The following is a 13,893-nucleotide window of genomic DNA, read 5'->3' as shown; positions in this document are numbered from 1 at the left end:
AGAAGAGAAGGCTCCGGGGAGACCATATAGCAGCCCTGAAGGGGCTACGGGAAAGCTGGTGAAGAACTTTTTAGAAGGGCATGTAGTGATAGGATGAAGGAGAACAGCTTCAAACTGAAATAAGCTCGATTTAGATGAGGTATTAGGAAGAAATTCTTGACTGGGGGGGTGGTGAGGCACTGGAACAGTGAGTGGTGACTGCCTCATCCTTGGAAGTGCTCAAGGCCAGAGAGTCAAGCCCCGAGCGCCCTCCCCGGATCGCAACCCCCGGCGCCCCAGCCCGCGACGCGCGGCCGGTCCCGCTGCAGCGGCCGCAGCGCTGGGCGCCAGCAGGCGCCGCCCTAACGGCGGCAGCGGCCAGCGCTCCCGGCCGTGACGTCAGAGGGGTATGGCGTGACGTCACGGGGGTGGTGTGATGACACCCTCGGGAAGGCCGTGCGCTGCCCCCGCCGGCTGGGAGTCACTGCGGCGGGGGTGAAAATGCCTTTGAAAGTGGGCCGTTCGTACAGCTGCTGTTCAGGGGCCCTGTTTGCTCCCCAGCTCGAATATCGAAGGATGCGTCTCTCTCTGCTCGTCGGGCGAGGCTGTGGAGTGAAATGCGGCGGGGGTGGCAGGTGATGGGGCTGCTGACAAACCCTCGGACGTGCTGCAAAGCTTCACTCTGTCCCACCCCTCCACCCGTGCTGCGTGAAGGGCGGCAGCTGGGGCTGCACGGACGCTAACCCGCTGAAACTGCCCGTCCTTCCCAGCCGCCGGGCTCTCCCCGGAGCCCGATCCCGCCTCGGGCGGGCTGGCGGTCCACCCGCGTTCGCACCCTCTCCGCCTGGGCGAGCGCCGGGTTCTGTCGCGACTTAGGTTTTTGGGACAGGGTCGGGGTTGTTTAGGTGCTCGCCTGCACCCATGGGGTTAGCGAGGAGGAGGGCTCGGAGTGACGGCAGACACGGCGGTACCGCCGGCTCCGCCTTACAGCGACGCGGCTGCCCCAGCGCGGGGCGCTCTGGGCTTCCCGTTCGGGGAGGCGGCTCCCGGGGCCGCCCCGCCCCCGGCGGTGCCCTGCGCGGGGGATGGCGGCAGTTGCGCGGCGGCGGCGGCTCCTGCCGGCCTGGATGGGGGCGGCGGGGGACGAGCGGGCGGCGGCGGCACCGCCATCCCGGCCAGGGCGGCGGCGGCGGCGGCAGCGGGCGGCGGCGGGGCCCAGGTAGTGCTGCTGAAACTGGGGGAGCAGCGTGGCCGGGCCGGGTCTTGCCCGCGCTGAGCGTCTTCCCCGTCCGGTGCGCAGGGCGGCGGCGGTGGTGTACTGCATGAACGAGGCGGAGCTGGTGGACGTGGCCCTGGCGGTCCTGGCCGAGGTGAGCCCGGATCCCCGGGGATGGGGACGCGGCCCCGGCCGTACGCGAGTACGGCTGGGCGGAAGGATTCTGGGGCTGCTCTCGGCTCTTTGGAGGCCCACGTCGGGAGGCGGGTCTGGGTGCGCTTCCGAGCGCCGCCCGGTCCCGTCCTCCTCCGGCCGTGCCGCTGTGCGCGGCGGGACAACAGCCAGCAGCGCGGACATGGGAGTGGCGAGGGGCTGTCCCGTGGGGAGGGTGGGCTGACCAGCCCCCCCCAGCCTCCTGGGGTGCTCCCGGGATGAAGCCGGACACAGCCGGGTCTGTTTGGTTTTTTCCTTTGGTCAGAATCTACAGTGCGAGGAAAATGTGAAGACGGTCCAGTCCGGGAGAGAAGAAGAGCAGGAGCTCCAGCCAAAGCCAAACGAGGCTTCTGGAAGCACGGCTAGCACAGGGAGAGGCAACGACTGCAATCTGGCTGTCCAGCCCTCTCCTGATGCTGGTGCCGGTGCCAACACAGAGAAGACAGGCTGGGAGGACTCTGATGTTTTGAAATACGTCAGGGAGATTTTTTTCAGCTAGCATTGCCTCCTCTGCAGCTTCCCAAGAGTAAAGAGGACAGTGAGGAGGGTGTCCTCTCCCACAGCACTGAGGATGGTGGGAGGATGGCCTGGAGTGGGCTGTCTGTCTCCTGTGTTGGTGTTCTGTGGAGTTAGTAAGAGACACATGAAGGCCATGAGGGAGAAGGAAAGGGCGGGGGGGGACACACTCCTCCCAGCGTGTGCTGGGTTCAGAGGGATTTGGCTCCAGATTAGGTTGTGTGCATTTCAGTTTGGCATCTGAGAGCATGGACAGATTAAAGAGGACATTTGGATACCTATGAGCGTCCTTTTGGTGGGTCAATGTTGGGACTGGAGGGGAGCAGGGAGTTGCTGGCTGTGAAAGGCCTTTGCTTGCTCTGCAGAGCCAGATATTTATGGTTCAGTCTTGGGGCTTCCTTGTTGCTGCAATCCCTCTGTGGCAGCTGCACTGGGACCTGGTAGTCTGTCCCCATTGGGCCTGGCACTGAATTTGTATCCATGCTGGGACAGTTCTCCCATAGCTCAGGAAGACATGGGTGGGAGCAGACTGGCAGGGGTAGGGACCATCCGAGGGGGCTTACCCTGTGGCAGTGTGCACAGGGATCTAGGAAGGAGTGAGCATCCTCTTCCTTGTCCAAAGGGGGAATCAACAAATGACATGAGGCTAGGGCAGGTGTGAGAACCTTTACTGAAATGAAGAATCAGTCAAACCAGCATCAGAAAAAAGATTCTTACGTGCCCAAAGGGGATGGGGGAGGGGAGGGAGAAAGCAGGTCCTTCCCTGTGCGATGTTACAGACACAGCATGGAGCAGTGCTGTGCACCACTGGGTGGAGACCTCGTCCAGTGCTCTGGCTACGATGGCCCAGCTGGGGCACTGCATCCTGGCCTCTGGCAGGCCTGGCTCTGCTCCCTGGGCACACCTTTGCATGGGACACATGTTGGGCTGAGCTGGCGCTGCAGTGAGCTGCCCTCACACAGGAGCAGTCTCTCCTGAAGTCTCAAAGGCTGCTGAAGTGCTGGGCTCAACCCTGTAATATCAATGGGGAGAAACCTGGGGCTCTGCACCTAAACTGTCTGCTTTCTTGTGGAAATCCTCCTCACTAGGGCTGTGCTCAGCAAGGTGTTAGGCTGCCCCTCTAAGTGCTCTCTTGCTTCTGGGGTTAGATGTGTGCCACTTCACCTTAATGAACTACAGCCGAGTCACTCCAGATGCTATTCCAGCAGGTGAAGTACAGGCACTTCTGCTGAGGAGAGTATTTCCAGTGTATCTTTGGGGCTGCCACTTCTATGATGGCTTTGTGAAGCCTCAAGTCACCTCACACTCCTCAAGTTACAGTTGCCTCAAAGGCATCTCCAGTTAGTCAAGGAGGTGGAGAAGAAGCAGAGACACTGAGCAGCTCCAAGAAAAGAAGCTTGTTTGCTTCTCTGCCTGTCTACAGTTTGGCTAGATATGGCCAGTGGGATGTGTCCACTGTGTGCTTGTTCTGATCTGTCCCCTTCACTGTCCTCTGGGTCAGGACCAGAAATGCTATTGCTTTGATGCTGTGTCCCAGGCTGAGGGCTGCTGTTCCTGAGATGCTCTCATGCTGTTCTTGGTGCCTGCTGCCTACTGGCTGCTGGAGCACTGCCGGCCAGTGGTGGCAGTCACAGCCGTGTGCCAGAGCATGGCTGGACAAGGGCCCTTGGACCACGTATCAAATTCCTGCCCGTGACTTAAACTGTAGTGGGATTACTATTTCAAATCAGGTTATTGATAACTTTTGCATCTTCTTCTCTGTCAAATCTCAATGGCCAGGGCCTTCTTAGAATGGTTTGACACGAGCCTGTCCTGGCTGAGGTACGTAGTGGCAGTGAAAATCTGGAGCAGTAGTAGAATCAGAGTCCCAAGCAGTGCCAGGAAGCCCCCAGTGAAGTCAGAGGGTTGAATCCACTGTGAGGTTTGGAAAAGAAATATAGTCAGGCCTCCAGACAGCAGTATCGTCTTGATTTGGGGTATGATGAAGAACCCCCTCCTGCCCCCTTTCTCCTCTGTGCACTTCACACATGCAACAAACATGGCATAGAAGATACTGATGACCAGGCAGGTATACACAGAAAGCACTGCCAGGACAATTCCTGAGCTAATGCCCATCATCTGCAAATGCTTGTACTCCAGGCACTGCAGCTCCCCAGCTGTCTTATTCCACAGGCAGAAGTTGTAAAAGCCGATACGTTTGTGAGGAAGGTTGACCAAGTTCCCAGCTTCCCACATCAGTGCATAGAACATCAAGGCCGAGGCTCCAGCAGCCTCAAGGAAGATCAGCACACAGAGCTGGTGCCCAGTGCACTTCAGCTGCAGCAGACCCATCCTGGTGCCCACATGCTCTTTTTACCTGCTGTAAAACATAAAGAAGGGGACACCTTGGTTAGGGCATGTTACGGCTTATGGCACCCTTCACAAGATGTGCTCTGAGCCTATGTCACTGAGTTCTTGGGACTCCCCTTGCAAGTAGAGCAGGAGCATCTCAGTCCTGCCTCTGACTGTGCTGCGCATGTACTGGGTTGAGGGGGTGCATTTTTGGTCACAGCAAAGGTGGCTTAATGATACCTTACGTGTGGACAAGCACTGGAAGGATAGTATGGCTTCTGTAGCCCCCACACATACCCTTTGCAGCACTGTCTCATGTTGGACAAGAGGCATTTGTCAGGAAACTGCAGTGATAGGAGGGGAGCAAAATGCTGTCTGGTAAGAAGGGAGTTAAGAGCTATTCTGGGAAAATGCTTTTCTTTCAGTTCTGGTCAGACAAGGCCATTACTTGTGATCTTTGGACGACTGAGGAAAATGCAGGCATGACAGAATTTGAAGTGCAGGGCTCCCCCTGCCTTCCCTTCCCCCCCCTTAACTCTGGGACACCCAGTGCCATCGATGCCACTCATTTCCAGTATCCACATGCCCCTAAGGCCCTGGCATACCTGTACATTTCTGGGTACAGCAGGGCAGATAGCCCCACCAAGGCTGGCAGATGTGCTGGTCCTCTCTCCTGGTTGCCATGTGGACAGTCAGTTGTCCACCATAAAGAGGCACTCCAGAGACCCACCTGCAGGCACTCACCCTCCTGGGGCCCAGGGAGATGGGTGCTATGGAGACAGACCTGTGACTGCTATCCTCCTTCCTCTGCTCTCAGACTTCCTGGCAAAGCGGACTCCCTCTCCTAGAAATGTGGACTGTCCTCAGTGCCTTCTTGCAGGCTTCTGCTTTGCGCTGAAAAACAGAGAAGTAGCATCAGAAAGGAGTATTGCTGGCTGCAGAGCCACGTGGAGTCACAGCACTGGCCACCCAAGCAAAGAGCTCAGAGACCTTGGCTTCAAGCTCAGCCTTCTGCCTGAGGCTCTGCAAATAACCCCTTACCTGCCTTTGCCAAACATTATCTCCTGTGAATCATTTACCACCTTCCCTCAAGAAGTTCATAACGTCAGTCCTGCTGTCTCCCTTCCAATGCCCATTGCCCAGTGATAGGTCATCCTGATGTCCTGGATGTCACAGGCTACCACCCTGCAGCTGCTTGTGGATTAGGTAGAGCCTCTGAGTTTTTAGAGGTCAAGGAGAGGCACTGCTCACATCTGTACCCGTTGTCTGGCTGCAGTCCTTATGACCAGAGATGCTTCAGCATTCCCTTCCCACCCTCTGTCTCCCTGGATACTTGGGAGTGGGGCAGCTGATGAACTCACCAGGGATGTCTGTCAGAACTCCGTGCTGGGCCTGTTATAACCCAGCCAGCTCCTAGCTGTGCCCACCCAACAACCCTCGCTGCCATATTTCTTTAGACTCGTTTCCTAAGAAAGGCGGGCTTAGAAAAACACGGGCTTTTTGTTCAGCCTTCTCATGTTACCTTACATTTATCCCCCCTCCATAAAATATAAAAGCAATTAAAAATTTTCCTGGTTGCATGTGTTACTAGAGAGGGAACAGAGAATGAAATCCCTAGCAGATTTGTGGGATTATACGTCAGGGGTGGATGAAAGCCACCTCAGAGACTCCGTGCTGCTGTGTGATCTCTGCATGTGCGAGAGCCAGGGCAAGTCCCATGGTATCTCTGCCCTCTCCTCTGCTTTGAGCCTCATGTCTTTAAGGACCTATCTGTGTTTTCCCAGCGACGCCCCCCCTGTTCACTCTGCTAATTTGCAGGCAAATTGGCCCCTCAGCTCCTGCTGCATCTCTAGCCCAGCCCAGCAGGTAAACACCTGTCCCCAGGTGTGACTGTGACAGGAACAGAAGCATGCCTAGTACGGGTGCCCCGTGCCAATTGGAGCAGAGAGCGCATGGCTGGCCTGGAGGTGATGTACTCTTTGGGAACACAAACCAAGACCTGGCCCCCTGCCACCAGCCCAGAGGCAGACATGGTATTTGTGAGCTCTGCAGCTCAAGCCATGAGGCCAGTTTGGAGGCAGTCTGGCTGAGAAGCAGGGGATAAACAGGAAAGAGCTGTCACCCGGTGGTGTCCTCTGGAGCTTTTCCCAGACATCTGCAGCCCCTGTGCCTCTGAGGAGATGCCTTTGCACGGGAGAGTCTGCAGCTCTGCTTCAAAGGTGCAAAAAAGAGGAACCCGAGCACAGCACAGTGCCCCCCAGTCTGGCTTCATCCCCTTTTTTTCTGGGCAGACATCAATGGGAGCACTGGACTACACCATGGGAAGAGCTCTGTGTCTCAGTCTCCTGGGCAGAGACTGGGCAGGCTCCATGTGCGTGGCTCAGGAGCTCCCTGGGGTGTCTGTATGTGAGATGGGGCTGTAGGGACCCTCTGTGCTGCTGAGACTGCACAGCCCTTCCCTTTGCTGGGAGCACCTTCCTAGGCTGGAGCTGTGCCTCTCACCCCAGTCAGAGGCTGGCTGAGTGCCTGGGCAAAAGCAGCGGGACAGGCGGCCAAAGCACTCAGCTCTGACGCAGGATCTGGTCTCTGTGCAGGGATGAACATCTCTGTGGAGCTGCCGGACTCTGAGTGCACACAACAGCAGGATTTTCTTTTGCACTGAAAAGCCCCCCCAGAAGATTTGGCCTTGCGGCATCCCCCCTCCCCAGCTGCTGCAGGGGCTGGGAGTAATGCTGTGCAAGAGTGTTGAGAAGGGGAGGCAGCTTTGGACTTGGTACCTTTCCTTCAAGCCACCTGCTTCCCTGCCAGGATCCTTCTTTCGTCCTCAGGCAGGATCAGCTGTGGGAAACAGCAGCAGCAGAAAGGCCACTGATAAACTAAGGACTGCTGGTGAACAGAAACCAGCCAGTAGTACATGGACCAGGCTGTAGAAGAACTGCCCCAAAAGTGTCCGAAAGCTGTGGAAAGACCTGCGCCCTGCCAGATATTTGCACCCTGCAGAACCTCTTCTGCCCCTGGCAGCTCCCTCTGATGCCAGTGGCATTACAAAGGTGGGGGCCCCAGTGGAGGATACTTACAGGCTGCCCATCCAGCTGGGTGTGGAGCTGAGGCACGTTGGAGAGGGCTGAGGTGCTGCCCTGATGAGCTGAGCTGCTCTGTGGCTGCTGCTGCCAGGTCCAGCACTGGGACACCACTATTTCTAGGGCGTCACAGGCAGCTTTCTGTTTCGGTTTTGAGGGGTATGGGAGCCTGTTGCAGTGCTCCTCCCTGATACTGCGTCATCCAAATATAGCAAGAAAACAAGCTAAGCCCAGACACTGCTGTCTGAGCTGGGGGCAGGTTTCCACTTTTCCTTTCCTGTCCATGCTAACCGAGGTGATTAACTGAGCAGGCTCTGCTCACTTGGGAAAGTGCTATTGGAGCGGCTTGGGCGTCTGTGGGGGCTGAGGTGAGTTTGTTTGGTTTATATGCTACTGTTGAGGTGACTGACCATCCAAGTGCCAACCCCAGTACTGCAGCATTGTCGGACTTGACTGACCACTTTGCACTTCATGTGCTTTGAATGCTGCTCCCCTCCTTCTGTTTCCCACACACAGCTTCGCCCCACGTCCCCCTCACCTGCAGGCACAGTGCAGGAGAAGTGGCAAGCTGCCTGCTGTAACAGGAAGCCTGTGAAACCTCAAGTGATGTAAGGGGCAAAACTCTCCTTCCTTTAGGTCTTCTGGCCAGATTCAGAACCATTTGTCCTGGCCCATAAGCATCCTTGGTGGTGGGTCTGTTGAGACGTGTGTTGGGGGGTGGTAAGTGTAGGACACCTAGCTATGGAGCTGTTCACAAAGGCCCACCTAGTAATTCCACATGTAGGGATGTTCTGAAGACCTCCATGTAGTACATAGGCTGTGAGCCTGTAATATTGACACTTGCATCCAAGAGCACAAAGTAGGTGAAAGGAAATATGCAAGGAAGCCCTAAGAGAAGCTCAATTGATAGAGCTATCAGGCACATGGCGGTGGGGAGGTGCCTTCCTACCTTGCTTGTGTGCATGGGATAATTTTAGCATTGAGAAGGACAGGGATCTGTATTGAGGTGTTGGAAGAAATCAGGTCAGGGGTGGAAAGCTTGCAGCAATTCCAGCCTAGCAAGCTGAGCTGAATGTGGTGAATGGTGGGAACACAGAAGGAAGCCTTGGGGCTGAATATAACCATCATCTAACATTGGAGCTGCTGGCTGGGGAACTGAGGAATGAGCAGAGACCACCGAATGGAGACCTGCATCCCAGTGAGGAAACATGCATTGTTAGGAGTCATGTTTGTGCTCTCAAGAGGGGCAGTCACACAGTTTGGCTCCCTGCCACTCATTTTTCTGCCATTCAGGAATGATGATCAGACAGACCCAAAGTGAGGCAGGGCATTGAAACAGGCTGCCCGGGTAGTGGTGGAGGGACCATCCCTAAAAGTGATTAAAAAATGGCTGGACGTGGTGTTTCAGGATGTGGTTTAGTGGTTTGGGGTTGTAGGGTGGACAGCTGGACTTGATGACCTTGAAGGTCTTTTCTAACCTTGATGATTCTATGATCAGCCAGCTCCTTAGCTGACCTCAGCACTGCAAGGCAGGCTGTTCTGCTTCCTTCACAAACATCTGCACTTTGCATTGGGTCCCTGTTTGCTGGAACAATCAGGATGATTGCCATTGCGGGTCTGCTCCATCATGCCACAACACTTTTTTCTCAAGAACCCATCCTTCTAGATGGGTGGCTAATCCCCTTTCCATCCCCTGCACCTCAGCCTTCATGGGTTTTGACAGATGGCTACATACCTTGGCTTTAGCTTTTGCATGCAGCTCCATCTCTCTGGTCTTCTCTGCTCTACTTAGATCAATACATACACCATTTGGTTACTCTTGGAGTGTGGCACCTCCCAGAGGAGAGCTGGTTGCCTGACTGTGCACCTATGTCACAAGCACTCCTCAGAGTTTCCCGAGGAGCCCTGTGTCTCCTTCCTTGCAGGGTTTCAGGGTTTCAGTCTCTACTGCTTGTAATACCTCCTAGGATGTCATGGCTGCCAGCAGGGAGAGGTGCAGTCAGCCTCTGTCCCAAGACTTGCTCTTGGTTCCTGTCCCGGTTCAAGTGGTGACTCAGACGTGGATGGGCCTGAGCAGTTAACCCTTTTGTATTTAGGATCCGCCCCTGATCTTGGGGATGGTGATGATGCCAATGTACGATATACCAGAAACCCCAAATACGAGAGCACGCACACAATGAAGACTGGACACTGAAATGTGTTTTATGTGATTTAACGGCTTGAATGGTATCACAAATATGTGGGAAACGAATTTAGAATGTAGGGATACAAACTGTGTATGCAAAACTTCCCCTAGATGATTGCTTAGGTTGAGAAGAAGAGGAGAACTTATGATAGAAAGATAGCTTATGTAACTCATCACAGTTCCCCTCTCAATAGGGCTGGCGTTGTGAGTGGAGGCGTTGTGAGGGCTGTTTACGGTATTATCCCAGGGAGAGCTTGCCCTGAGAGAGACAGAATAGAAAGAAATATTATTAGATCTTACAGTCCCGGCGGGCTGCAAGCGGCAGAGACAAGCAGGCTGCACATGGCGGCGTCTGCGGCTTTAAGATGGTGGCAGCAGGCTGCTGGCTGCACATGATGGCATCTAGCTGCTCTCCTTCCCCGATGGAAGGAGAGAGCCTTTTGGGGAGATTTACAGCTCTTTTAGGATTTCTCGAGGTAGTGAGGCTAGCAGGTACTGAGCTAATGGCTCCTGCTTTTAGCCCTGCTCTCGAGTAGTGATTTATAGCTCTTTTAGGTTTCCCCTTTCAGAGTCTTGGGTGGTGACTGAGCCACCATAGCTGAGATCTGTTGCTCTTTCTCCTCTCCTTCTTTCTTCTTTTCAATGCCAATGGGTGTAGGTAGGAGGATCAGTAGCAGGCAGAGCAGCAACAACCACCCAAGCCCTGTAAGCAGTCCTTTTGTAGCTCTTATTCCGGCCCCTGATTGGTGTATTTTCTGATCCATTTATTTGCATGTAGTTCCAGCCAATCAGATAGCTACTTTAGCTAGCTGCAGAGTTCAATCCAGGACTTGGCAGCAGTCTTTGCCCTTGGCATGTCCAGACTCGTCCTGGACTTGTTCAGGCTTGTCCTTGACTGAGAGACTGACAGTTCCTGGTGCAGCCTTTTTGTCTCCTTTATGAGGTGAATAGTTCTTTATGGGAGACAATTTTCCCTTCGTGAGGGGTAAAACCCTCACTATCCCAACTAACCTGCTTATTCTGGAGGCCTCCTTCCATACCTTTGGCTGCTTCTCTGGCAGGTAGTTCCCCTACATCACAAGTAAAGCATGAGATAAGCTGGGACTTTCAAAAGTGGTTTATTTAGCCTGCCGTTTTAAAAGTAAGCTGCTGCACTTGGTTTCCAGTTGGTCATGACCCTGGTCCTCATTCCTGAGGGAATCTTCACAGCAGAACTCTGTTCTCTCTAGTTACTAAAAAACCCTCTCAGCTATAGCCAGTACTGCCCTATTGTACCAGACTTGAGAGATTGCTGGGGGACTCCTTTGGCTGGTGAGAAGAGAGGTTGGCATTCACTTAATACATTCTACATTGTTCTTCTACATTGTTTAGAAATCACTTTTATTCAGAAGAAAGAATAAAATGAGTGTTTGTGTTGTTTTGTTTTTCTCATCTGTAATCTGCTGACAACTAAAAATAAATAAATCTCAGTGAAATGAAACCAATTCTATGCTTTTTTTCCTACAGCTGTCATGAGGAAGTTGCTGGCAACCTAAGAGTTGGAGGCCAAGGCAGTGCAAAGCTAAATGTCTTTGTGCTATCTGCATGTGTTCTGCAGTTAGGATTCCACAAGACTGAACCCTCATCCCGCAGGGTATCAGATATGAGGCTTCCAGAACTCCTTCTGAAGGATTGCTGCCCAGCTGGCTGAAGCCTTTAGCTTGGAAGGTGCTCATCTTCATCATACTTGCATCCAGTCCTGGCCCTGATAGAAAGCTGACCCACTTGTCTCTGGGTGGCCTTGTCATGATGACTTGTGCCCATGTGTTTAATTTTTTGTCTTTGTTCTTGCATTTGTCTTGCTGTAATATGATGTGATATTCCCTCTTGTCTCTATGCATAACAGAGGGGCTTTTTAGAATATTTCTTTACAGCAGTACATTCTAAGTATTTTAAGTGTTTGGGCAATTCTTTCTTCTTGCAGATACAAAGAATTTAGGTTTTAGTTAATATTGGCAATTCTAGTATAATGGATGAGACTCCCAGAGCTAAACCATAGAAAAGTCAGGCCAGAAAATATTTGCCTCCACACTTTTATCAGGGGAAAGCCTAAAATTTTTAAGCTTGTATAGCAAAGTCTGAGCTGCAAGGTGCAAAGCATGACTCCCTGAAATCATTTAGTATGAACAAATGACATGCATCATTTCGTAAGATGTTTGTGGCAGGATCCTCTGCAGTCTAGCTAGCTAGCTAACTCCACTTTGTTACCCAACAACAGCCACACATACAGTAAGACACAGAACATTTTATGCTATCAGCAGGTGTGTATTTATGAAAGTAACCAACACTGATCATCAGTGTTACTGCCACAGGGCCTTGCACAGCCATAGCAGTGCACAGCCTTCATTGTTCATCGCCAAAGCACCAAAACCTGGAAGTGAAGGGAGCGCCCTAGCAATGAGCTAGGCACCAGCACTATGTCGATATTGTGATTTTAAGATATCCAGCCATTCTAAACTAGTAAATATCTGGTTTAGACCATCTGTGCCACCTTGCCTGGCTTGGACTTAATTTTCTCACCTCTGTCCTAGTAGCTACATCCAAATGACACTGGACTAAAATTGTAGCAGATATCTCCAGAGCCTAAGTACAATGTCAAGACCCCCCAGTCAAGCAGCGTGTGTGGGAGAGAAAGAATAGCTGGTGCCACCTGCACAGGTGATACATGGTCATGAGCTGCTCAGCCACTGCTGCTCACTGCAGGGTGGCTGGCAGTGTAAGAACAAGGTGTCCTGGGGCATTAGCAGTGCCAGCATCCAGGGAAGCTAGAAGTTACGGAGGGTGGCAGCATCCACAGTGGTGGTGCCACTGCATTCAGGCAGCAGCTGAACCAGTGTCCAGTGCAAGTGAGATGAAAGTACCTGAGTAACAGCAACCTTTGTGCTAGAAATGGTTTCCTCTCAGGTACATATATAACACCTGCCTCCACTACACACCTCGCTGATAAGACAACTCTGGAAAAGCAGCAGAAGTGTGAAAAATGGGATGTAAAGTGTTTTACAGCCTGTGGAATGGTACTCCAGTCCAGATCTAAAAAACACAGTAGCAAAATATTAAGAGCAAAGATTTTTTGGTTTGTTGTTGCTTTTTCTTTCCTTCTTCTAATCAGCGTCAATTCCAGGAAAGCCCAGAAGAACGTGATCTGTTACACATATACCCTTGGGTATGGTCCCCTAATAGCTAGGAACAAGCAGCTGCAGCTGGGGAAGGAAGTGCTTGAAAGTCATCCAAGATTGCTAAAACATTTAAAAATGCCTTTATTAATCTCTTCTCTGGCAGGCAAGCCCTCATCAGTCATAACACTTAAATGTACTCAACTTATTTAAATGTACTTGACCATACTTAAAATGTAATTAAACTACACTTTCCTGGACCATCGTTCCCACAGAAGTCAATAACAGCTGTAATGATTTGTGCCTAGACTTAGAGGCTGGCAGAAAGCAACTCCCTTTTAACTTCATCAATCCCTCAATACTGCAGGTGGATCATGTATCTCCTTTTCCAAGATATGGATCTTCTGTGTGTTGGATGGTGTGACTGGCCCTGGCACTGATGGTAGCTGAAGATCACGTCTCTTCAAGTGGCAAAATCACTGCTGCAGCCCAGGCCCCTGACCTCTCTCAGCATGACCTGACCCAGCAGATGCAGTTTACCAGCTGGCCGTGGGCCAGGTTAGGTGCAGCTGGCGTTAGTGCTGCACTGCAGGTACCTCACCTGCAGGGTATGGTGAGGCAGGAATCTATCTATTGGGTAAGGTCCATGATCAACAGGTGAGATGAACCAGGTCTGACAATGTATAGGAAGGCATGTCCCTTGGGCATAAACCGTATTTACCATGTTTTGAAGCTCCTTTTATTCTAAGCAACGAGGTGTTTTATACAGTTGATACTGATTTTCATTAACAATATTAAATGCACCTGGCCAAAATAAAATAGGGAAGGCAAAATACAGGAAAAGCCTCCAATTATATTTACATAGATTTAAAAAATACATTAAGAACACAGGATTCCCTCAATCAATTAATTCAGTCCTCTCCTATCACAGGCAGAAACAAACTAATGCATAAATTAAACACTCATCTGTTAGTTTTCCAGCTACCGTGCTTTTTGCTTTGTTGTTGGATTTTTCTGGTTAAGTACTCCAACACAAAGCCATAGTCATAAAACAGACTAGATCTGGGCACGTGTCTGAGAAAAACAAGGCAGCAATTCAGAACCAAATTCAAAGTAATTGCTAAAACATACCACTGCAGTGTGACATTGTTGGATTTTCAGCACTCAAAGCGTGAAAAAAAAACATGAATAAGGTTCACCCTGAGAATAAATTCCAGTATC

General features: G+C 52.0%; 2 protein-coding genes across 2 annotated transcripts; one reads left to right on the top strand and one right to left on the bottom strand.

Annotated features, from left to right (window-relative positions):
- Positions 1-1,041: 1,041 nt before the first annotated feature.
- On the top strand, positions 1,042-2,205 carry CYREN (cell cycle regulator of NHEJ). Its single transcript, XM_051624740.1, has 3 exons — positions 1,042-1,198; positions 1,280-1,349; positions 1,674-2,205. The coding sequence occupies exons 1-3, from the start codon at positions 1,065-1,067 to the stop codon at positions 1,905-1,907; spliced, it is 438 nt and encodes a 145-aa protein (XP_051480700.1). The 5' UTR covers positions 1,042-1,064; the 3' UTR covers positions 1,908-2,205.
- Positions 2,206-2,575: 370 nt separating this feature from the next.
- Positions 2,576-4,276, bottom strand: TMEM140 (transmembrane protein 140; the record flags this gene model as incomplete). The annotated part of the gene is made up of 1 exon (XM_051621138.1): positions 2,576-4,276. A coding segment is annotated over one exon (591 nt), but the record flags the coding sequence as incomplete, so codon positions are not given.
- Positions 4,277-13,893: the final 9,617 nt, after the last annotated feature.

This window comes from Apus apus, chromosome 1, assembly GCF_020740795.1.
Source record: "Apus apus isolate bApuApu2 chromosome 1, bApuApu2.pri.cur, whole genome shotgun sequence".
NCBI lineage: Eukaryota > Metazoa > Chordata > Aves > Apodiformes > Apodidae > Apus > Apus apus.
This window is presented reverse-complemented; position numbering and strand designations above follow the sequence as displayed.

What these genes read in the sequence shown, in the direction of transcription:
- CYREN (XM_051624740.1), top strand. Translation starts at nt 1,065, where the DNA reads ATGGCGGCAGTTGCGCGGCGGCGGCGGCTCCTGCCGGCCTGGATGGGG. An exon ending in CGGGCGGCGGCGGGGCCCAG is followed by an intron (nt 1,199 to 1,279) that starts GTAGTGCTGCTG and finishes TCCGGTGCGCAG; the next exon opens with GGCGGCGGCGGTGGTGTACT. An exon ending in CCCTGGCGGTCCTGGCCGAG is followed by an intron (nt 1,350 to 1,673) that starts GTGAGCCCGGAT and finishes TCCTTTGGTCAG; the next exon opens with AATCTACAGTGCGAGGAAAA.